Source organism: Geospiza fortis, unplaced genomic scaffold (assembly GCF_000277835.1).
Source record: "Geospiza fortis unplaced genomic scaffold, GeoFor_1.0 scaffold95, whole genome shotgun sequence".
NCBI lineage: Eukaryota > Metazoa > Chordata > Aves > Passeriformes > Thraupidae > Geospiza > Geospiza fortis.
Genome location: NW_005054333.1, coordinates 5,449,628 through 5,473,300, shown reverse-complemented (window position 1 = coordinate 5,473,300; position 23,673 = coordinate 5,449,628). Strand labels below are relative to the sequence as shown.

The following is a 23,673-nucleotide window of genomic DNA, read 5'->3' as shown; positions in this document are numbered from 1 at the left end:
AAAGCTCATGCAAACAGCTGATGCTCATTTCACATGTCCCTCAAAAATTTTTAGAGGTGGAAAGGATTAACTGTCTTGAGCAGAGTATGTTTAAAACCAGAATGATGCAGAAAAACTCATCTCTCAACATCCTGGGAGTGGCTTACAAGGCTCCTCCACAGAAAAACTTATCATGAGAGCACATTTAATGGAAACTTCATATTTCTTTCATCAGTAAATCAAAATAATTTTTCTTGTTACCCGCTGTGCTTCATTTGCCATGAAATTACACAATCTCTTGTGCTGATGTCCTTGCACTGATTATAATGAAGTTCTAATGAGATGATCTAGATTTCACGATCAATAATGTGAGTACTGGCAGTACTAAAACTTGCACCAGTGCTGCTGCTGTGATGTTTCCCAGCCAACACTCTCTGCACTTGGATTTTACAAGTCAGAAAAACCCACACATCACACATACTGTAACTCTTTGCTGTCTCTCCTTTGTAGTCAGTCACCGTGAGGGTTCATCCCAGGGCTGGCTTCTGTAGGTGATGCTCTGGTGAGGGAAGAACCTCTCTGTGCAACAATTAAAGCAGAATTGCAAATCCTCTGGCTTTAGTATCCTAATTACGAATGTCTCTCTAGTTTCAATTCTCTGGGACCCAAAAGTAATGCAGAAGCATTACAGCCAATGTATCTGCAGAGCAAATGCTATCTCCTGTCTACTTAAACAGGTGCTTGAATACTTGTTAGTGTGACAAGTAACACATATTTCTGGTGGCTTTTCAGCCCACCCGGGATCATTAGCACTCTTTTCACTGAGGACAGCACAGCCTCAGGCTTGGGGTTGCACAGATATTTGGGGGTGTGGGTTAACCCACAGCTGCACAGTCCTTACAGCTGAAGGCTCTAGGTAAGCAGGTGTTATCGAAAATGGTAATGGCCATTGACCTGTAATAGAGTTTGCTCAAGTGTGGCTAAGACATGTCATTGCTAAGACATAGCTGAAGGCTGGAGAGAAAAACCTGAATCCACAATTTAGTGAAACAGCTAAGAAAATACCATGGAAATTCCTTGAGATGTGACCATGTAAGGCTATATTTTCATTTATTCCTTCAGATTTAGTTGAAGAAGTAGGTATGATATTAAATATTGATCTAACACTATAATAGACTAGATTTTACACAAAATGCAGTTAAATAAACCACCGCAACCCCTTCACCTTTGCTAAAGCTAGGTAACATTCCTGAAACAACAGATCACTTCTTTTCCTTCTCTTTGCAAATTTCCTTCTTTACATTTTGAATTAACTTTGTATCCACTGCTATAATTTCATGTCAAATAAAATCCAGTCATGGTAGGATTGCTGAGTTCTAAGAATATAAAAGAAGTAGGGATTGTAGGGAGAAGGATCTTTAATAAAAGAAACTAATACAGTTGGAAAAAATAATGGTTCAGACTGACAAGTCCTCCTTCAGCTGAGATGTTTAATGTAGAAATGAAATATTTCAAAATAGTGATCCAAACGGAGACACAAGAAACCATCTTTGCTTTGAAATTCATAAGTGGAAATTCTAGTCATTTATGACAGTAAGTTCCTTCCCCAAAGCAGTAATCTGCTATGGTAGAATAATTCTTTTCTTCTTTTTCTGCAACAGCAAATTTGCAGGTGAGGTTCAGTGGCTTGATCCAAATCGAGCAGGAGTCAATGTCAATCCTAATTTTTCTCAGCTAAGGCCAGAAAGTGCTCAGCGCTTCAGTGTTCAGTACAGAACACCGAGGAGGACATTGTTCTTCAGGACAAAGCCCTTATAATTAGAAAAGAAACATGGACTGATGAATAGGTGATCACGTGTATGCATCCAGTGAGTTTATGGCCACTGACTAAATCCAACTGAGCCAGGGTAATACCAGCGTGCAGCCCGAGTTTCCACTACACTGATATTTAAATCTCTCCTAAGCCCCCACTTCCTAAGCTTGCACTATTGCCTGCATTCATATGTACAGGGCCGCATGAGACAGCATGTTTCTGAGAGCGTGATCTGAATGATAATTTGGAGGAAGTGGCAATCAGAACAACTCCCACCCCACAACCATCACCTCCGCCTCTCCCCCCTTGCCATTTAAAATGCCCATTATCCATTTGAATGGAAAAGGTGAGATCCTGGCCCACTGAAGTCAATTAGCAAAGCTCCCACTGCCTCTGGAAACACAATGGAGACAGAAAGAAAAGGGATTCTTACCCAGGAAGCCCAGCATGCATTAAACATATACACGATTTCACAACAAACAAACAAACACAGCCTGCTAAGACTGGACAAGAATTAGATTCTACATATTCACTAAATAAATATATGAGCCAGTGGAGGGATTTTAATAACAATTATGGTGCATCAAGGGCTAGTTTAATTTACATGTTAATTGGATGTACTTCCAAGAGGCAATGAAGAAGAACATGCTAATGAGTTTTATGAAAACACCTAAAGGTCAAACAGTTAATGGACTAGGAACAAGAAAACCTTTCATTAAATGCAAATTAGTATTCTTGTAAACTCTGCAACAAGAAAAGGTACAGAAATCAAATAGAAAACACGAAAAAAAGGAGCTCAGGTTCAAAAGTCAGAGTCTACATCCGCTTGCAAGTTGAAAGACAACCTATATTATGATAGAATGTGAAAATAAGTTCAACATCTGGTTCATGCATAACTCCATGGTTGTGCGTTCATTCCCAAACAAATGTAAACACATGGAGAAAATAGTTGGGCACAATTCACCAACCAGAGCCATCTGCAATAAGAGTTCCATGGCACGCCTGGACAATTGCAAAGAACGTTTTGGTTTCTTGGTCAAATACTATAGACCAAGAAAAAAAAATCCCAGCTTCTCTACTCCACCACTGTTCAGATATATAGACTTTGGCTTTTAGTGCCATAGAATCATAGAACAAGCTGAGCTGGAAGGAATCCACACAGATCATCGAGTCCAGTTCCTGGCCCTTCACAGCACCATGCCCATGAATCCCACCATGTGCCTGAGAGCATTGTCCAAACTCTTCTTGAACTCTGTCAGGCTTGTGCCGTGACCACTTCCATGTGCCCAAACACTCTCTGGGTGAAGGACCTTTTCCTGATATCCAACCTAAACCTCCTCTGACACAACTTTGTACCACTCCTCGAGTTCTGTCCTGGTCACCACAGAGAAGACATCAGTGCCTGCCCCTCCTCTTCCCCTCAGGAGGAAGCTCTAGACTGTGATGAGCTCTTCTCTAGGTTGAACAGACCAAGTTAATGAAAATGTTACCAAAGAAAAGCCCCCAAACTGAACAAAACCAACCAACCACACAGCAACAACAAAAACCAAACAAACCACCAAAAACCAACACAAATTAGGCAACTCAAACCTCTCTCAGTAATACCATGCCAGAGTAGATGCCATATGATGCCTAGAGTGAATGTGGCCAAAAATAGATCATCAAGTGCCCTTATGCATAAAAGCTACAATAGTGATATTTACAGTCAGTTTAATTTGTATTTCAGGCATTATTTTCTTCCTCATTTAACATAGATCAAAAAGTTTAACTTTCATTTAAGATCCCTAAAATTACAATACCACTTGCAGGTGATAAACTAGAGGAATCTTTCCTTAAGTGATAAACTAGAGAAACCTGAGGGGAAAAACAAAAAGGAAATACAATTCAGAGAAAGCTGAAGCAGGAGAATTTAATTCATACGAAGCAGCCCACGAGGTGATGCAAAGAAATTGATCTCACTGGGTATAAATGAAGAGTGGACTGTGTAGCAGTGATGATGGCCATTATTGGTTTAGCCATTTTACACAGAAGTAGAGGAGAAAGGAAGAAGAAGAGAGAGGAACAGAGGAAAAGGGCAGGGGAAAGAGACTTGTCTGTTTCATCCTACTTGCTCTTTTCTACTCCTGATTATTTCCTCCTGGTTCAGACAGAAGAAAACCTTCCAGTGTTACAAGATAAGGAAAGCAAAGGGAAGAAGAGAACATGAATGTTTTGAAAAACAGGAAGGATAAAATTAGCTTACCAGCTTTTCAAAATTAACAAGGTTATCCAGAAACGTTTTATTTCCTTCATGGATGAATGTTACATCTGGGGAAAAAAAAGAAAAACAATTACTATTCACAACCTCTTTTTTAATGCAAATAAATAAAATTACTAAATAGCAACAAAAAGAAAAAAATAAAAAAGGTAAGTATCCCATTAAGGATTGAGACAATATCTTGTAACAGTGAAACAAAAGCCTGGCCTAATGATGACACACAGAGATTATTAGATAACAACAATACTTACACATTGTTAAGAAGAAGAGTATTTTTAAGTGGGGGCAAGGATTTCTTATTAAACCTGATCTGTGCTACTTCTGGGACGTATAATATACAGAAGATGGCTGGGAGCAGGGGAGGGCACCCAGAGGGATGGCCCTGCATGGCCCAGGCTGGGACAGGTCTGTCCCTGAGCCCAGAGCCCCACAGGGGCAGAGCCACCAGATGCTGGAGCTGGCTCTGACACCCCTTCACCTCCCTCTGTGGGACAATGACTGTGACGTCCTCACTCAAGTCCCCAGCAGTGGACAGCCAGAGAGGTTAAACGCAAGACACCAACGTACAAAGTACAAAGCCTTGAAATCAGCATCATGCCTAGGGGAAACACTTTTGTGTAGTGTTGTTGGAGGGAATTTGCAAAGGCAACAAAAAGGTCAGAGGAAAAGGAAAAGGTCTATATTTGGCTCCAGGAAGAGAGCTGAACACAGTGTAATGAACTGGAGGGAGGGAATATCAAGCAAAATAAATGTTGCCAAGTTAAGATACAATTAAAACAGTAGCTCAAGGCCATTTTCTCTGTTTTTCTAATGCGTATTAGGTCAGAAGTGAGACCTATCTTGGACATAAAGTACCAAGAATATGAATAGATTCCCTGTGGGAGTGGAAGCTCTGACTTCAATAGTGCACCCTCCAGGTTACTGACAGCACTGGCAGGAGCACCACAGCCCTGACCAGCTCTCCTGCATGTGAGGGTACCCCGGAGATCCATGAGCAGAAGATGCTGGAGGAATGAGATGGCACTCCAATAGCATTACTCCTGAACAGTCCCAGCTGTGGATGCCAGTGGGAGAATGGCACACACTGAGTAGGACCAGCGTCCCTCTCAGCAGAGGTGTCAGCCTCCAGCCCAGCAGTCAAACTGTGCCCCTCAGCATGTCCTCACCTCTAGGACTCCCTCTGATACCCACACGGACCCCACGGTTTTGGGGGATTTCAGGAGAGGAAACCTGCGGAGAAGCTTTGTCACACACCGCCCCCCACCCACCTCTACCTTCACCCTCTCTCAAAACAGCCAAGCTGATTTATTTCCTTGGGTTTCAAAGGCTCACTCTGTGCCTGAGGGGCATTTTGTAATTGCTTGGAATTGAAATGCTAAACGGCTTCAAATGCTGCTGGAAACCCGGGGCTGGGACTCTGCTGGGGGGTGATGGAGAGCCTCTGTGCCCCTAGGGTGGGACAGACAGGATGCCAGCCTGGACATGCAGAAAGCACAGCACATGCTGCCAAAACCTCCAGCACCTCCCCTACCCCCGGGCTGCATCCTAAAAAGAGAGGGAAAGGAGGGAGCACGACCTTCTGCACCTCCTCTGCTGGGCTGCTTGGGGCACCCAGCGAAAGGGACACAGAAAGGACACGACTTCAGGACACAGGCAGTGCTTGTGTCTGTATCAGTGCAGTTAAAAACTGTCCATCACTTCTAATGAAAAACCTATACTGGAAGCAGAAATTTTCACACAGCTTTTTAAGTCATTGACAGCAATGTGTGTATCTCTGAGGGCAGAAGGAACAGAAATTTGCTTTGCAGCCAACAACTAAGAGTCTAGATAAATTCAGTGGAGCAGAAAATTGCATCTGAACTAGGTTATAAGGGTATATCACAGTATTTTATTACACATTTGAAAAATCTGCCTGATTCTCAAAAGCTGTGTCTGTGTGCTGTGAGAGCTCTGCATTTAAATTTAATTAACTTTTAAAAGGACACTCTGAAGTTATTTTTCATAATTTAAGATATTTCTTTTTTTAATTGAAACTACTTTTGTTCCTATTGTGATGAAATACAGCAATTTGCTGAGTTATTAATGATTTCTGTGTTACCCATTCCTATTTTACTGGTCTTGAAAATGACCTTAATACAAATATTCTCGATATGGAATAAATTCCATTGCACTGTACAATATTCTAGGAATTGACAACCTTGGTAACATCTCCTTATGGACCACTGTATTGAAGGACATTACTGCATTAATTTCAAAGTTTTCTTGCTATCTCCAATTTAAGTTAAAGATAAAAATGTTGTCTAGGTGCACGTTCTTTATACCCCAAATTGTAATGCCATGCAAACATCATCGCTACAAGTGACTTGTGTCTGCTGCTTTTGTTTGCAGGCAAGACATACTCCAGAACACTTTAAAAATATTGATTTTGAAGCCTTGATAATTGTATCCATCTGAATTAATGCAAACTCCTTTGATGTGTGCAAAGAGGGGAAGTGTCTGGTGGCTCCCAAACTGTCACCAACTGATCTGGAGAACTGCCTTCAAACATTTCACAGCAGCAGGTTGGAATAAACAGCCTAAAGAGAACACTTTCAGAACACAGGAATAAACAAATGAATTTGCCATGTTCAAAGACTAGGCAATTAATAAATAATGACTCCAAGACAATGGAATATTTGAAATACTTGCCACTTAATTAGCTGCCCAGCTCATTGCATTAGCAAGTAGTACTTTATTTTAAGAGTCTTTTTAAAAAAAATATTTTAGATAGTAAGATTTTATTTATCTCTTTCAGACCTATAAGAGACTTGGAAATCTCCTCTAGCAAGGAGGCATCTCCCAGCAGGCACCTCAGAGCAGCAGTATGACCATGGCCACTGGCTCAGGGGCCTGCAGGGTCACACTTCTCCACTGAAGGGCATGTGGCCAAAGCAAAAGCACACAGCTCTATCCACACTTGACAGAACACCATGAAGTTTTAAGACCTGTGTGAAAACTGGGATCTTCCCACTGTCTTAAAAGGAAGTTGTTTATTATCCAGACCAAGTGCTATCTTGTCAATACCACTATATTGTCACATACTCATCTTAAGAGCATCCAAAGGAAAAATCACCTTACAGAAGGTGGTTAAAATCACTTATTTTAATTAACAACAGTGAAGAGCAGCCAAGCTTTAACATTACCTTTCAGAAGTAAGGGCATGAAGGGGATTTTCGGAGATTTCATTTTCTTGAATGCATCTCTGTAAGCTTTGTGATTCAGAGAAGGATCCTACAAAACCATTTGAGTAATAGACAGAGAAATCAATAGGCTATAAAAAGAGCAATTCTAAATCCATTACAGGCTTATGATCTGAACATGATTTAGATATAAAAGGTTTCTTTGGGATGCAAGGTAGCTAAAGGTTTTCTAAGCCAGCTGACATGCTAAACTGAACAGGAACGTAAACAGTGAAAGGAACAAAAGCAATTATGTTCCTCTAGATGAAGCAGTGCTAAATTGAGAGGAAACTGCAGAATAGATTCACTTGGACTGCTCTGTAATTTCCCCTGCTCTGAATTTCCCCACAAATTTCTATTAGCAAAATCCCTTACTATATAGCACAAAATGTATCCCCGAATGTATTGCTGATTAACTTCTTCAAAAAAACCAAAACAAACATCACCAAACAGCAACAAAGAATCCCAACAAAAACTGCTTTAAGATCCATGGAGAATGCTGGAGACTTTCAAAGAAAATAAGGTAGCATGTTTCAGTGGCATTGTGTAGGCAATTCAAAAAGTCATCTCAATTTCCAATGTAAACACCAGCTCACACAGAATCTTTAAAACACATTCATTTATAATGAACTCCAAGTACAGAAACATGACAGCTGGTAAAGGCTGCATCTCCTGTTCCCCGTGCCAGGCAGTGATCTTACCATGCACCCACTTCCGTGACAGCCAGAGGAAACATTTGTTTATTCTGCTTTGATAATGCTGACAAAGACCCTCAAGCCTCACATTTTGACATTTGTTTTTTTAAAAATTGAGCTGGTCTCTTTTTCTCCTGATCTGCAGCTTATTGCTTCAGAGAAAGGTTGATTAGCTACCAGGGAAAAAGAACAGCTCCCAAATTGATGCTGGTGATACTACATTTGCCTCTCTCTGCCCTTCCTCCCTCTGTCAGGCACACAGCCTCTCTCCTTTTCATGTTTGCAGACCACCCTGGAGCTCTGGAGAGCCACGTGGCCTTCAGCAGATCACGGATCTGACATGACAAGTCCAACTCCAGACAATAACAGGCAGACTCCAAATAAATTAGGAAGAAGGAAGGCAGGTGAAGCTAGCAATGTTCTTCTGTTGCCACCATCATACTTACCGTCAAACTTTCAAGTTCAGTGAAAAGTTTCTTGAACTTCCCAGGAATTTTCTGAAGTGTTGGAAAACAGAGAGGGAAAAAAAAAAGAGTGAATTTGATTTAGGCAGAAAAATGCTGAGGCATTTTTTTTCCATGAGACTGCTCTGGGTGAAGTGCCTGCTGAAAGCACCAACAGGCACTTAACCCCAGCTCCTCAGCTCCCAGGGCCCTCATTACAGACCATGTTCTGTGCAAGGCCAGCAAGGAACTGGGCCCTGCAGCCTCATCTTGGGGACCTGCATCCTCCTTTTATGGAAACTGCTTGTTAGCAGCCGGTTTTACTTTCTTCCTCAGCTTCCATGACTAAACATCCATATCAAGCGAGATGCAGTAACACAGGCTGAGAATTCAGAAACTGATCACATCCATGTTAAATCACTTGTTGTAATCAATCTTGCCCCAGAATGTGGGTTCTAGAAATTGACAGGTGTCACTCTCAGTGCTGTTTTATACATCATGCCAGTGCTGATCAGGGTTAGCACTGGCAAACACTGGTGCCAATGTGAGACATTTCCTTAATAAAATGATTACTCTGTCTCTGGTATCTGCTCCTAATCCCACAGGGAGGGGCATAAAAGACTTTCTAAGGGAGCCCAGGCACAAACTAGTCTTGCCTCTCATGTCAATACCTGCTCTACTCCACAAGCATCCACTTTCTTTGTCTCTAAAATGCTTTAATGGATTCACATCACTACACTCAAAGCAATCCTTTGCAATTTCAATTTTCATGCTGGTATTTCAGACTTGAAGGACGGTGTGTGGACTTTAAAGCCTGTCTATTTTTTCCAGCTATTGTAGTTAGTCTAGTAAAAGAGATCCCCTCCTAGAACAAATCCTGTCTTGTCTTTGTCCTTAGATCCTGACAGCCACAGTGACATCACCAAGAGAAAAGAGATTTGGAACAATTAGATTAAGTGGATGTGTACAATTAAAATGCTAAAATGATTGAACATGGAACTGCAATTGCATGTTTTTTTCTATCTTAAATCGAAGAAAGTGAGGCTCATTAAAACAGCGGATACTGTAGAAAAAAAAGTAGAATATACTTGGGAGCATACTACTTGTTTAAGAAATCAAGTGCAGAGCCAATATGATTTAGTCTAAATGGCTGCTTAGATTTAGGTTGTTTCATTTACATGTGTAAGAAATTATAATTAATTTAAAAACATTGCTCTACTTTCTAGAAGTCACATTACTAATGCAAATAACCTTCTGCTTTTGAAACTTCCGGTGCAATGAAGTCTTACAATAAAAAAAAGAAAGGATGTGACTTGATAAATATTTTATACACAGAAACATGACATATTTACAGTGGTACATATGCAGAGGCACTCTTTGTTCCAACAAGCAATGCATTCTGCTCTTCCTGAGAGAAGTCCAGCGGCAGCGCATGATCTCCAGAGGCCTCAGCACAGAGCAGAGTTCTGCGAGGCTCTGTGCAGGAGAGATCTGTATCATTGCCTTTCAGACCATACTTGGTCTCTTCCACTCTCCTGCCAAAGCCCAGAGAAATGGAATGAAGGCAACTTAGCAGGAGGCCAGGGCAAATGCTCTCCAGAGGTGTTTCAGGGATACCAGAGGCAAGGGCTCTGTATCATTGTCCTCAGGTATGTAGTCTTTCTAAAACTTTATCTCTTATTTAAGTCAGCTCTTCCTTGCATATCTGAGTCCCTGTAAACAATCACTGTCCTTGTTTCTGTGTGTGTCAAAGCCTCAGACATACAAGTGATGTTTCCATATGTGTGGTTTGAGCTGAGGGGGCAGACTTTGCTCTGGACAGTGTCAGACAGGTTTGTAAGTCTCTAATGGCCCTCTGGTCCCAGCTGTTGGTGCTCAAGCATATCTCCAAGGCAGGAGATCACAGCCCTTCTCTGTCACTCTGTATTACACATTGGTATTTTTGGAGTCCTGCCCACCTGTGGTGTTAAGGGTATGAAGGAGGGATAAGGCTTCAACCCATCCTGCCCAATTATTTCTTCCCCAGTATTTGGTTCATCAGCAGATACAGTAAACTTGCAGATACTGTAACTCAACATGGCCATTTGGATGGAAACAAAAAAAATCACAACATAAGTACAGATCCCAGTGGGACCCTCCTTTAAACACACTCATACTCTCTGTAGCAACCAGTAGCTTTTTAAGCAAATAATCTCTGTTCCCCAGTATGCTCCTTACTCATGGCTCATTTCCTAACTTCGTTGTTCAAGAGGAGCAGCTGCAAAAAAAAAACCTGATGAAAGACAACTAAAGAAGGTTTATTTCTACTTTGTTGTTTTGGCTTTTTAATTAAATTATTCCATAATAAGGTATTGCTTGCTTGGAGCCACCTTTGTAAGACTTTCTGTTCTGAAATCTACTTAAAATGCTAGAATAATTTACTTTGTTTTAAGGGGATAAGATCTCCATGCTTTGTTCTTATTTAACACTCTGGAAGGACACATTTAAGTGTTTTTTTTTAATACCTGCGTATCTAAGGTTTCAGGTCACAAAGAATTTTCTCCACCAACATTCCCTCCATGTTTGATTTCAGCACGAAAAAATAATAATCAGAAAGAAAAGGTAATTCACCAGCATACATCTTTTGTGCAAAATGGTTTTGACAGTGTCTGAAAGATATAAAGATGTGTCTTACCTCCCAGGTCTGAGACAGCCGGCTGACAGATGCAGTGTTGAGACCCATAACAATTGCAAAGAATGAATTCAGATTTCTTTGGGCTTTACAGCTGAGGAATGAAAATATGATTTTTTTGTACTCAGAATCAGCAGTAAATGGAATGCATTCGTATCCTAGGTTACTGAGTCTCATTTCAACCCTCAGACTAACATACAATCATCTTCCACATAATGAACTCATTAAATGTTCTCTCATAACCACCTGCAGTCTAGGTGATGGGGTCTCTAAGAAGTTTTTTAGAAAACGTTCTACTGTCTCATCAACCCTGTTGTTGGCAGGTTAATTTTTTCCCTTTGCTGTCAAAAGTAATTTTCCCTTTTCAATGTTCAAGTTACTCCCAGCTGTCCTTTACCATACAGAATAATTCCTTGACCTCTATTCTGTTTTATAATAAATATTTTCATCCTCTTTTTCATCTTTTCTGTAAATTGTACAACATAGGTTCCTTCAATTTCTCATTGTAGTTGTGGCCTGCAATTTGCTTATCCATATTGTCATGATCCTTCACTGAATTATTTGTAATTTATTTTAGCTCATATTTAACCCTTATTTCCTTCACTACTTTCTCATGTAGTGAGACAGTGAGGAGGGAAGAAGAAATATAATTACTGTTCTATGTTCTTATGCAAGCATAAAACAAACAGCAAATTATTTATTTGGAACAGCATCACATTTTGTCCTTTCTTTTAATTTGTCATATATTATCATCCAAGGACCTCTGTCACAGTGCTGTTCTTTACAATCATGCATTTATTTCTTCAGCTCAGTATTAGCATTCTGTAGCTGAATTACTTGGCATCTATCTAAATTAAATCTTATCCTACTGTTGTTTGCACATGCCACTAGACTCCTTAGATAATTCTTTTTTTTCCTATCTATCCTCCAATGCATTTGCAATCCCTCATCATTTTATTGTCTGAAAATCTGGTTAGTGCTCAATTTACATATGCCTATAAACCAGTTGCAGCTGGTACTGGTTCCAGTACAGATCCCAGTTTGCTTGATTTCTCTATTTTTTAACATTTTACTGTATACAATCAGACCATGCTTATTTCTAGTTCATTAGGAAACTTGAAATCCTGAAATACTGAGTCCTTTTAAAACAAAAAATATTGCCCTGTGTCTTGCAGATTTTTGGAGACTGTACAAATATATGGGTGCATTTGTGTGTGAGAATGCAAATACTCTTTTAAGACAATTTAAAGTTCCACTGGTTTCACTGGGATTTATCATCAGTACATGCCAAGGCCTTAGCCTGGAAAATGGCCAGAAGTTGTTAGAAGTTTTATAAAGCCTACCCTTATCACTGTGTACTATCTTGAGACAGTGTATTTCTCACTTCACTTCAGCTGTCTTCGAGTTAATCCTAACTTTGTTGCTTAGATTCTTTTTATCATGAAAGCCAGGCAGCTCCCAAAGGCAACTCATTTCAAAACAAGGAAGGTGTCCAATGCAGCCTGCATGAACTGTCTGTTGGGTGGACCCACTCCTCACAGCAAGCTGTGCAGAGAAGGGATGTCTCTCACAGCCAGCCACTGCTTGCTTGGGGAGAAAAAAGGCTGCTGTTGTAATCTTTTTGTTCTAATCTTACCTTGACTTGTTTCTTTAACTCCCCAGGATGTTTTTTTCTAAAAACATGCTAATTAATTTTGTTTATTGAACCACTTGTCTTCTCTTTTAGACTACTCATCAACAGAAGTATATGGATTTGTTTTCTAAAAACTCTGTCTCCCTTTTATGTATTGACACACTTGTGTAAAATGCTTTCCTCAACAGCAAAGCACACAGATAATGAATATGAAATCTTGGTCCTGGTGGTTTCCTGACCAGAAAAAGATTCCTGGCTGAACCAGTGAGCAGAGAACAGGGAGCAGCCAGAGCTGTTCATAGCTCCCTCCCTCTCTGCCTTAGTCGTAAACAGAACCTCCAGCAGGAGGGCTGCTTGGCTTGTCTCATGGTGTGTTCAGCACACCATCCTTCCATCCTAATTGTTCCTGTCTCATCAACTCTTCTAGAACTGATGAGATACAGTGGTGTGTTCATTTAGAAAGCAGCTTTTATGACAAAAAAAATCCTGTGAAAACTACACATTCTCTTATTTCATTACCTACATTCTCCATTGGTGGGTGCTTCTGCAATACAGGGAGAGCCTGTCTACTGTTTACTGACAACTGTATTTGGTCACCATAACTTTAGCTTTTCACTTAACAGAATGGGATCCATAAAAATAGAGTAACACTTTAGTCTGGTAATAATTATATTCTTATTCATGTAGGACTGACACAAAACTTTTTCTGGGATGCAAATTAATGCTACAATGGTGCAAGCAAGGCACATGGAACCAACCATTTTTTGGTCATTGGTACGGCAGAAAATGAACATATTACTGGATACCACACAACTTGCAAACTAAATTGGATCACATTTATGAGTTCCACTAGATTAGATTAGAAGAATTAATTTCTCTAAAGGCACTGCTTCAGCAGAGAACAGTCCTCTGTATGTAAGTGCCTTGCAAATTAAATCAGCCCAGTTGATGAAGGCAACTATTTATACATTTTCCACAACCATGCATATTCAAATATTGCAGAAGACCAACAAGTGGAGAGAGAGGTGAGAAGGATGATTGCATATATTTAAATTGCTCCATTTCCTTGGTTACTAAGACAAAGAGTGATTTCAGAGAAATCTCCGTGTATAGTATATATTTGTATACTATTGCAAGACATAGAAAAAATGCCAGTACTACCCAGTAACAGTGGAAGAGCAGACTGTCAAATCTAACATATGAAAAAGCCTACCACTCCAATAAGTGAAAGAGTACTCCAGAGAGGATTACAGGGGGCAACAGCTTATTGCAGTTAGGTTCCTCTCTAGAGGTAGGACTTTCAAGTTTATAACAATGTTTTGGTTTCTCTATCTAGTCTTGTGTGACTGTTGCACTGCCAAAATAGTTCTGTCATACGGTCCTCAGGTTACCTCAGCTCAGAAGGAGTTATCTGTGCTCCATCAGGGACATTGCAGCTGGCACTGCAGACACAGCAGCTAAGCTGCCCAAGGGAGGTTTGAGCAGCACACACTCCACCATGCTAGTTTTGAGCAGGCTCTGCTGTTGTTATCTATGGCCTGTTTTATTTAGGAATGCTAGCCACACTATCAAAACACAGGATGGTGAATTAGTTTTCCTTCCTTGCTTCTCTACCTACTTCTTGTCAAAAAAACCATGTGAATTCAAGGATTTCAGTTGCAACACCAGCAACTTACTGGGCAGCAATCTTGATGAACTTTTTCACTAGCTGCACGCGTTTGCAGAGCTGGCTACAGAGGAGTATCTCGGTGGCGACCCAAAGCTGGACCTCGTTGCATCTTTGAAGCAGAAGACTGAGATTCTCAGTGTTTTCAGCACTGCCCTGTCTGCTGAATGTGAAGTATATCAGCTCTTGCTGTAAGACATTGACAACATCAGTAGAGATATAGAAACAATTTAAATATAAATGAACTGTAAATTATTTAAAACTATGTTTTTGAAACAAGGTCTGGTCACAAATGGTTATTTTTTCATTATCCATGAGCCAATCACAAATGGTTCAGGTTTGGCTTAGCAAAATCTAGAGACTTATTACAGAAGGCAGGTGGACTGGAAATCTTGCAAGATATGCTTTTCTTGTTAGAATTCCCAAGGTTCCATTTCTGGCTATAGCCAGGTATAAGACATAAACAACCTATTTCTGTGTTTCATCACTTCTGTTCCAGTATGAAAAATCAACCATATCAAACCACGGCAGAATCTGAAAAATTTCTATTCAAACTTGTTTCTGTATTAGCCAATTTTTAATCAATAGAGGTGTGGGTCTTGATTTCTGTTAAAAAAAAAACCCCAAACGTGGCCAGTTTCAAATTTAAAGTGTCTAAACTGAATAAAAGAACCCAAAATGAAAGAAAAGGAAAGCATCTGGTGAACAGCAAGGCAATTTCACATTCATTTTCTCAGAAACCCCACATGCTTTTCAGTAAATGGTATTTTCAAGAGAACTTTTCTACTGTTAACTGTGTGTTTTACTCAGCAACCCAAACCAGAATCTATCAAAGTCATTGAAACAACCCAATGGGCCCTGAAGTGCACCATTGTCTCATTTAATAAAGCCTGCCCAGTATTCTTCATCTCACTGCAGCCTAACAAGAACAAGGACAGTGATGTGACCATCTGAATTGCCGAAACAATTCAGAATTGTGAATTCTTTTGTGGCTAAAGTGATACGAAAGACAACTCTTTCTGGAATTCCATATTTACTGAAACACTATCAAGTGCACAGAACATTTTGCATATGTAGCACATTCACAGAGAAGGTTTTCAGAACATAATCATGGTCTTCTACTCTTTTGAGGCAAATCTCAATAGAACACATCAGGTATACAGGGAACATATAAGATGCCCAAACACAGGAAAGTTACAAACCTCTGACAATTCTTTTCAGTGTCAAGGACTGCAAGGTAACCCTTGGACCTGCGACCACTACTGAGAGCTGCCAAATCATGCTGTCATGAATGAAGCAAGCAGCCAGGAGTACCAATGCTCTGCCACAATGATGCAATGCTGCATGACAGTAATATACCTGGAAGGGGATATGGTGCCTCTTACCTCGTGAATTGCATTGAAGAGGCTCCAGTCAAAGTTTGTTAGTTCTAAGGCAAGATCCCAGGTGTTAATTCCCAAAATCCTCACAGATCTTTGCTGCAATTCCTCAATTTCAGAAAATGGGCTCTAAATGAACAGACAAGAGCAAAACAAATTCCTCAAAAAATGCCAAAGCTTCTGCAATGAAACAGTTACTGGACTAAGCTACCAAACAGAGCTGAGCAGGTAATCTTCTCTAAGTGCACTCTGAGGGCTTTTTTCCCACTAATCAAAATGAAGGAGCTATAACCTCTAATAAATAGCTTGAAATGGGAAATAGGTCAATAGGATCAATGATTTGCTTTGGAGAGTGAGGCCTTCTCCCTCTCTCCTTCTCTCTCCCTCTCCCAACCTTGAATACAAAACACTGGCTAAGCAGACAGCATAATGAAAATAAAATCCCTCAAACTATCAGAAAATAAAATCTAAATTAAGACACCAGTAAATTTTCTGATATAAAAGTATGATTCTAAAAACACATTGGATTAAAAATAAATGCACATAACTTGCCCCCTTGTCCACTTTTACAAATAACATAATTCCATATATTTTATGATTAATCTACCCCAAATGTAATCAACGAAGAGTAAAATGGTGTGGGTTCTGATTCATAAAAGTTACTTAGTATATTACTATGGAGTGCTGTGGTACTGCTGGCATTCAGGGTCATTTGACATTTCCATTATTAGCTGGGATTTTCAAAGTTTTGCATTTCTCTTGGCTTTTTTAACCTCATCACTCTGAAACTTGGCACATGAACCATCTGCCAAGATGGAAGATTATTCTTACCAGTTAATCCATTACTGTGGTGCTATATTTCAGACAGTTACAGCAAGTTTGGCAATTTTTATTATGCAACTAATGAAACTAGATTGGCTGGCTGTCACCTGTCTACACTGGAAACCTTCCCTTAATATCCACATTTTTAGAGATGGCTCAAAAGCCAGAGATAATGGGGATGACAGATTACAATGATAGTGGCATGTCAGCTCTTTGGGGCACATTGATCCCACAAAATGTAAATAGACATTTCTCATCCTGAGGATGAATGCACAGATCATAGAGGTACTGACAACAGACAGAAGTCAGCTGTGATACAGCCCCTACTCTTCCCTGGAAACATCTGCATAATTAGCAGAAAACTACTGGAACACCAAAGTGCCTGACTGTGCCTGCCTCACTGAGGTTTTGGGAAAGCATAGAGGGAGGGAGGTTGCAATCCTGGTTTCTAAAGACAAAGGGAAGGATGAGAGAGATCTGCTGCCTCTTGATCTGCTGACCTTCCCAGCACCAGTGAGAGGATGGAGAGACAGACAGGCAGAAGGAAAGGAGGAGGACACACCCCCAGTGCTACACACCAGCTGCCACAACACAGGGATCACTGATGGGTCTTGTGGAACTCACACAACATCTATTTCCACATGTAGCAATTCCAGGGAATTTGTTCACCACTTTGTATGATTACGTACCAGCCAAAGTGCTACAGAGGCACAAGGCAGGGCGGGGAGGAAAGAGTCACAGGAGCCCTCAATAATCCTCATCCCATCCATCCTGGTACAAACACAGGTCAGCTTTCCCAGGCTGATGTAGATTGCAAGATTTAAGCTGCACAGAAGCTTTGGTTTATTTAAAATTGATGAACAAATTCCATTACTGTTCAGTCAAATAACTGCTGTTAATGAAAGATTTTCTTTTAAAGGAATAGAGCAGCTCAGTAAGCTTTACTAAGGAAGCAAAAAATAAATTCTGCATTGAAAAAGCCCTCTGAGAGGAATACTAAGGTTTTGATTTAGAGTCAGACAAACAAAAAATGGGAAATATACAATGCCAATACTTACCAAAGAATCAGTCAGATCTTTTCGGTATACAAACATACGACTGGATGACTCCAAAGATTTTGAGATGGCCAAATCATTTGGTTGTAGCACATGTTTTTCTGTAAAAACAGCAAAAAACCAGAAATTTCAGAACAGGAGTAAAAGCTGTATACGAGAAATAAAGGTACAACTGTATTTGTGAAGCCACATCAACCTCTTAGAAGGCAACTAAGCATCAAATTCAGTCTCTGTAGGGACCAATCATCTCCAGCTGGCTCAGGCAAGATAAAGGCAAGATATGTCTGATGGACTAGAGCACAAAAGCTTCCTGCTTCTGCTTTCAAACTGCACTTCACATAGGACAGAAAGAAACCCTGAAATCCTCTGGTCTAGCCTCCTATGCCTTAAAGAACATTTAATTTCAACCCAGTGTATCTAGTATAAATGTAGTGAATTTTGTTAGAGCAGAGTGTCTCAGCCTCCAGAGACTGAGCTGTTGTGTGTCACTGGAGACAAAACCAGGGGTGGAAATTAAATCAGTAGCCACAGCCATTGAGCAGGAAAAGAAGTTTAAAGGATCCCATCACCATGAAATTCACCCCGCGGAGCAGAGCTGCATAGTCCTTTGTAACACAGTATTTATAGTAATTCTTCTAGACTTACAGCAAATAATTCAGGAAATAGCTGAGTAAAAGAGCAGGACACTGGTAGCAAACAGAAAGGACTTTTTTTTTTACTCCAGTCCAGATTACTGGTTCAGCTCTATGGAATCTTGAATGAATTAGAGAAAAGTGTGGGGAAAAATAAAGCAAAACTCCAAATACAGCATAAAAACTGCTCTGCAAAAACTTTCACTTCCTAGGGGCTCCAAGTAATTCTGGGGAGACCTGATACATGGTAGACCCAAAACTACACCAAGAACACTGACAGCTACCCTGGACTCTGCATTGTTCATGAGGAATAGGACCAGGAGGAGCCTGAGAGCCAAACATAATTTCAGACAGTTTTCCCTTTTATCCATGCTCACTTATCCACTGATGCACACAAACATTAGCTGAACTATGATTATGTTTTTTCAAGGTAATTTTGAATGAAGAGCTTGCTTATTCATTATTGGAGTACAATAAAAACAGGTTCTCCAGTGTACATACTGCTGCCCTCCAAGTGGCTGAAAGACAAGAGTTCTAAGTCACACAAATAGCAAAAACACAAAGCAGAAAAAAAAAAGCAGAGCAGGTTGGTGTTTATTACTTGCAGTAAAGGATGCATAAGAAGACACTGATATTGTTGTATTTCAAATCAACTCAGGCAATGTAACTAAGTAACATTTGAGGGGGTTATAAAGATCAGGTACAAATGGCTTTCCTACTATATCTGCATTTTATTTACTGTTTCTCATTGAAAACTAAGTGGAAACCACTTCCATTTTGTGGCTTTCTTGGGAACCAATACAGTATATTTCATTATTTATGAATGGTTGGTTTTCTTTAGCTAAGCAGGCAGTTAGAACCAGATTTATTGCTATCAGAGCAAAACTTGACCTGCTCTTGAACAGGAGAGAAAGACCTGAAAAACAGCAGCAGAGTGATTTCTCAGTGTTGTGAAATGCACTGAAGGTGAGCTTAGGCACACACAAGAGAAAAAGAGTATGCCTGAAAATGATGTAGCCTAGATGGCCTGGACACCCATGTGTGATGCTCCCAATGGCTGCTCTGTGCCCAGGATCTCAACAGGCCACCATTTCCCTGACATCCACACCAGTGCACTCAAATATAGGTTTATTTAATTTAGCTTAGCATGGAGGGGAAAAAAAGTGACCTTCCAGTTCTGAATCAAAGATACAAACAGAACAAGCCAGCACTTATGTGTATTTTATTTAACTAGACTGAAAAAGAAGTAGCAACAAGTGTCGTAACTTAAAAGACCCATCCTTTGTCTTAGGGGGTCAACACCAACTAATGTTATCTGAGAATATTGCCAAGATATTCTACACTCTTAGTCCTTTTGTAGATCCAGCGTCACGGTTCTATGCACCTAGTTAAATTGCTTCCAAAAAACACCACAACCATCAAAACAATCTGACCAAGGAGCTTGAGACCTGCCAAAGACCAAAGAAGATCTTGGGACTTTGTCTGGTCCTTAGTAACACTCCACAATCACTATAGTCTTTCTTAAAAAAGACAATAAGCCCTTCTATTTAATGACTAACACTAAAACAATAGGCAAAAGATGTCAGTTACTGCTTACAAAACATTGCTGAGATTGCTCCCAGTATCTCAATTGTGCAAATACATGTCTTCCTCCTTTCAGCTCAAGAATATTTGTTACCTATGCCATAAATGAGGAAACAGCCATGCATATAGTATTTGCTATTCCCATCTCTATTTTCAAGACAAACCATGCCTCATTGCCTTCAAAATTAATTTAAATTCCAAAATAGGAGATTCATCTGTGGAAAAGAAATAAAACCTTGCAATACTGCTGGAGACTGAGAGTTCTTTACACTCCCTTCCCAGCCAGGAGATGCTACATCCCACAGTACCCAAGAAAGAGCTGTTGCCATGGAAACAAGTCTCTGGGAAGCAGCTCCTCATTGTTCCCCTGGTCATCCAGCTGTGGGCCCACAGAGGAACAGCTGTATCCTTGCATCAGAAAATGCCAGCCCTCCCTTACCTGATGCAATAAAAGGTAAGTAGTCAGATGAAGGGAAGTTACTCACCACCAGAGAATGAGACTGTCACCAGTGCCAACTCCTCCTCCGGGTATTGGATCTTTTCTGCCACGATCTTCAGAATCTCCTGAGCTGAAGTTGACACTTGAGCTTTCACACTGACATAGGAGTGCTCTGTTATATACACACGGCAGAAAACTGCACAAAGGAACAAAGACATGCTCAGCTGTAGGCAGAGATAGCTGAACAGAGCAAAGAACAAACTTGCAGACCCCACCACAGCAATGCCTCAGCTTCCTGGCTGCTGAAGGGCAGTCACTGCATCCTGACACAAAGGACATGAAACTAAGCAGAAACATCACCATTTTCCCCCTCCCCACTTCCTGTCTCTGGGAAATGAGAGAGGCATGCAAATGGAAACATAGACTCTCACAGCAATATCTATTTAAGATTTCCTACCCTGAGGATTTGTCACAGACAACTTCCTTCACTGCCTATCTTCTCTGAAACTCAGCTGTTGCCATTTTTCCTCCCTTCATTTTAGGTTCAGATAAATCACTGCCCTTTCAGTATACTTCATGTCTGCTGCAGAAATTATTTTGGACCTCCATTTCTACCTGGAACAGGAAGCTTTGCAAGAACAGTGCTCCCAGGTTTTCAACCACTCCTGATAGCTTATCTGTCTAGACATCTAAACTACTTGCCAGAGTATTTCAGCACCAGCAGACTGCCCAAAGAGACTGCCATGCAATCAGTTCTGACAACTCATTTCCTGAATCACAAGCAGCACATATAAATGGGACTGGTTTGGAGGAACTCCCTGGGCTCACTACTTCCACTGAGGTCCATGAGTTGGTTCAGCTCTGGGAATGTTGCAGTCAGCTCAGTGATTACTTTTTTCTGCTACAAAAAGGGATGTACTCTCTTTCTGCCTGCCAGAATTTTAGGTTTACATCTTTTGCAGAGTTTGCCCTAGCTAGTTCTTTGAAATACGGCTGCCACACTTAAGTGGAGGAAATTGAGCTACAGACTTGCATAAATATTTTGAAAATTACATCTGCTAATCAGAATTGTCACAGCTCTTAGTTTCACACTCACTTCAGTGCTCAATTAAACTTTCAATTTCCTTCTCCTCTAGCACTTCTTATTCTAGACAGGCTGCTACCATGCCAACACAGGACAACTTTTCTTCTCCAGAACTGTTGTATTTTTTTTATTATCATTATTGACAGATGTATGTAGCAATAGCTCTTTGCTCGTCCTACAGATCTTCATGGCTTCAGGGCACTTTCATTAGTGAAGACTATGCCAGAAGCAGTTAAGAACTCTGTCCTTGAGAACAGGGTTTTTCCCTGTTGTAGTAAAGAAACAATGAATATGAGAATGAAGGAGGAACTTAACATTGAGTATTGGGGAAAAAAAGCCATTTGATTTTATAATTCTTTTTTAACCTGTCTCTGCTGACAGAGAGTAAATGAGATGCTCATTCTATGGCAGAATACTTTATCAGAATGGATACACATCATGAAGATAGAGACATCCAATTGCACTTTAAATTATGAGGTAGAAAAATTAATTTTAAAAAATCTGATAGGAATATTTGGACTCCATATGCAAACTGACACACCTTGCTTATAGTGAATTTGTTTGAAATGTCCTCTTGGTCATTTGCAAAGGGACCATGACGGCAATGTCATTTTATAAATGGGCTATTGATTTATCATTCTTTTAACACTGAACTAAATCATCCCACAGGTCAGGTGGTCATGCACAACCACCATAGTGATTCTCCCCCTCACACCCTTCGCACATTCTATCTGTGATATCTCCTGGGATGGACCACATCATCTCTTCCAGGAGCCTGTGCTGCTCCTCTCTCAGAAGCAGAGAATGCCAGAGGGAGGAAGTGGCCACAGGCTGCAAGCTGCCCTGGTAATGATTGCAACAGAGGATAAAACACCTCTGGTCAAGTGGCACAGTGCAGCTGGACAGAACCATCCTCTACAAGCACCATCAGTCAGACAGCACTCCACCACACACATTAGATGTCCACCCTCTGCATCTGTCTATCCCTTCCTGAACTTCACTCTGGCTATTTCATTTCTTCAATCCCATCATAGTCCATGGCTCCTGCTCTCAAAGAGTGAGACAAAAGCAATTTAACTCAGTCAGGACTGGCCTTGCTGGATCCTGTCCTGGTGACTGTCCTACCACAGTCACACGGTCTGTCCCCTCTCTTGCACCAGCATACTTTCCTCTCCAGTCACCCACAAGCTGTGTCCAACTTCAAAAAAATAATGAGTGTGGGGGTTCACATCCACAAATAACATTTTTAGAAGAAGTCTTGGTAACATAAACCTCAAACCCCCCTATATTTGAAGCACAAAAAGAGGATTATCTATCTGCAGCACACACTGTGCAAGTCTTTTGACTTGGCATAGAACAAGCTCAGTTTTTATTCTGTCACAAATGAGCACTAAAAATACACTGACTTCAAGTGAACTTCTGGAGTTTTGTTCCCAGTAAGAAATGAAGATCTACTGTCAAAGAGCCAGGTAGGAGGTCCTTCTGCCGTTCCCTGCTTGTGTACACAGTGTTCTCCTCTCTGTCTCCTTCCTGGCTCAGGCATTGCAGGAGGGTGACAGCCTCACTGCCTTACAGTACCAATAGTGAGGCAGGGAATTGCCTTTGGAAATTGCTGGCATTAAAGTGAAGTGGCACCTCACACTCCATGCAGAAATGTTTTTGAGCAGAGATGGAACTAAGGCACGTTCCCAGACCTAGCAGATCCTGGCCCATTTCATGTGACAGGCTTAATCATTCACCTTTCACAGCCAAGATATAGGTCAAGAGACCAAGAGCATGAACTGGAGCAGAACTAATGTCTGGTGGATGGGCTGCCAGCACACCTGGGACACACACAGGACTGTGACAGGGGTGCTGGAGGAACTGGACAGGGCAAAAACCCCTTGAGATACCACGGCACTGCTGAGCCCTGCAAACCAGGAGGAAGGAAGGTAAACTTGCCAAATATTTCTTCTTTTGTGTTCCTAAGGTCTTGTCCAAAATCTGTATGTCAGCTAAAGAATATTTACATTGAAGTCCTTGAGAAACAATTGTATAGCTTTTGAGCTTTCCCTCCACTCTTTCATTTATACTCACTTTCTTCTGTTTCATTCACAGTTCCTCTGTGCTGCAGCCAGTTCTCCTTTACACTGAACTGCTGGAAAAAGGTTTTATTCTGTGAGGGAAAGGAAAAGAAACACAGGGGGAAAAATCAGTGAGTTTTTGCATCCCTGTTGTTTACAAAGCAGTAATTCACAGAATACAGCATTTAACCCATATGTCTGGCCAAAAGGTTTCTGCATAGGAAGTACACCCACCCTTTC

The 23,673-nt window shown here is 40.7% G+C and overlaps 1 protein-coding gene across 1 annotated transcript in view; it reads right to left on the bottom strand.

The window, feature by feature from the left end:
* The window catches only part of RAPGEF5 (Rap guanine nucleotide exchange factor 5), a 155,605-nt gene that overhangs the window by 8,088 nt on the left and 123,844 nt on the right, over positions 1-23,673 (bottom strand). The window contains exons 16-24 of the mRNA XM_031057634.1: positions 23,447-23,525; positions 20,333-20,482; positions 17,635-17,732; positions 15,761-15,883; positions 14,386-14,564; positions 11,080-11,170; positions 8,409-8,459; positions 7,232-7,319; positions 4,035-4,099 (exon numbers count right to left, since the gene is read on the bottom strand). Coding sequence (XP_030913494.1) covers positions 4,035-4,099; positions 7,232-7,319; positions 8,409-8,459; positions 11,080-11,170; positions 14,386-14,564; positions 15,761-15,883; positions 17,635-17,732; positions 20,333-20,482; positions 23,447-23,525 — 924 coding nt within the window. The remainder of the gene's footprint in view (positions 1-4,034; positions 4,100-7,231; positions 7,320-8,408; positions 8,460-11,079; positions 11,171-14,385; positions 14,565-15,760; positions 15,884-17,634; positions 17,733-20,332; positions 20,483-23,446; positions 23,526-23,673) is intronic.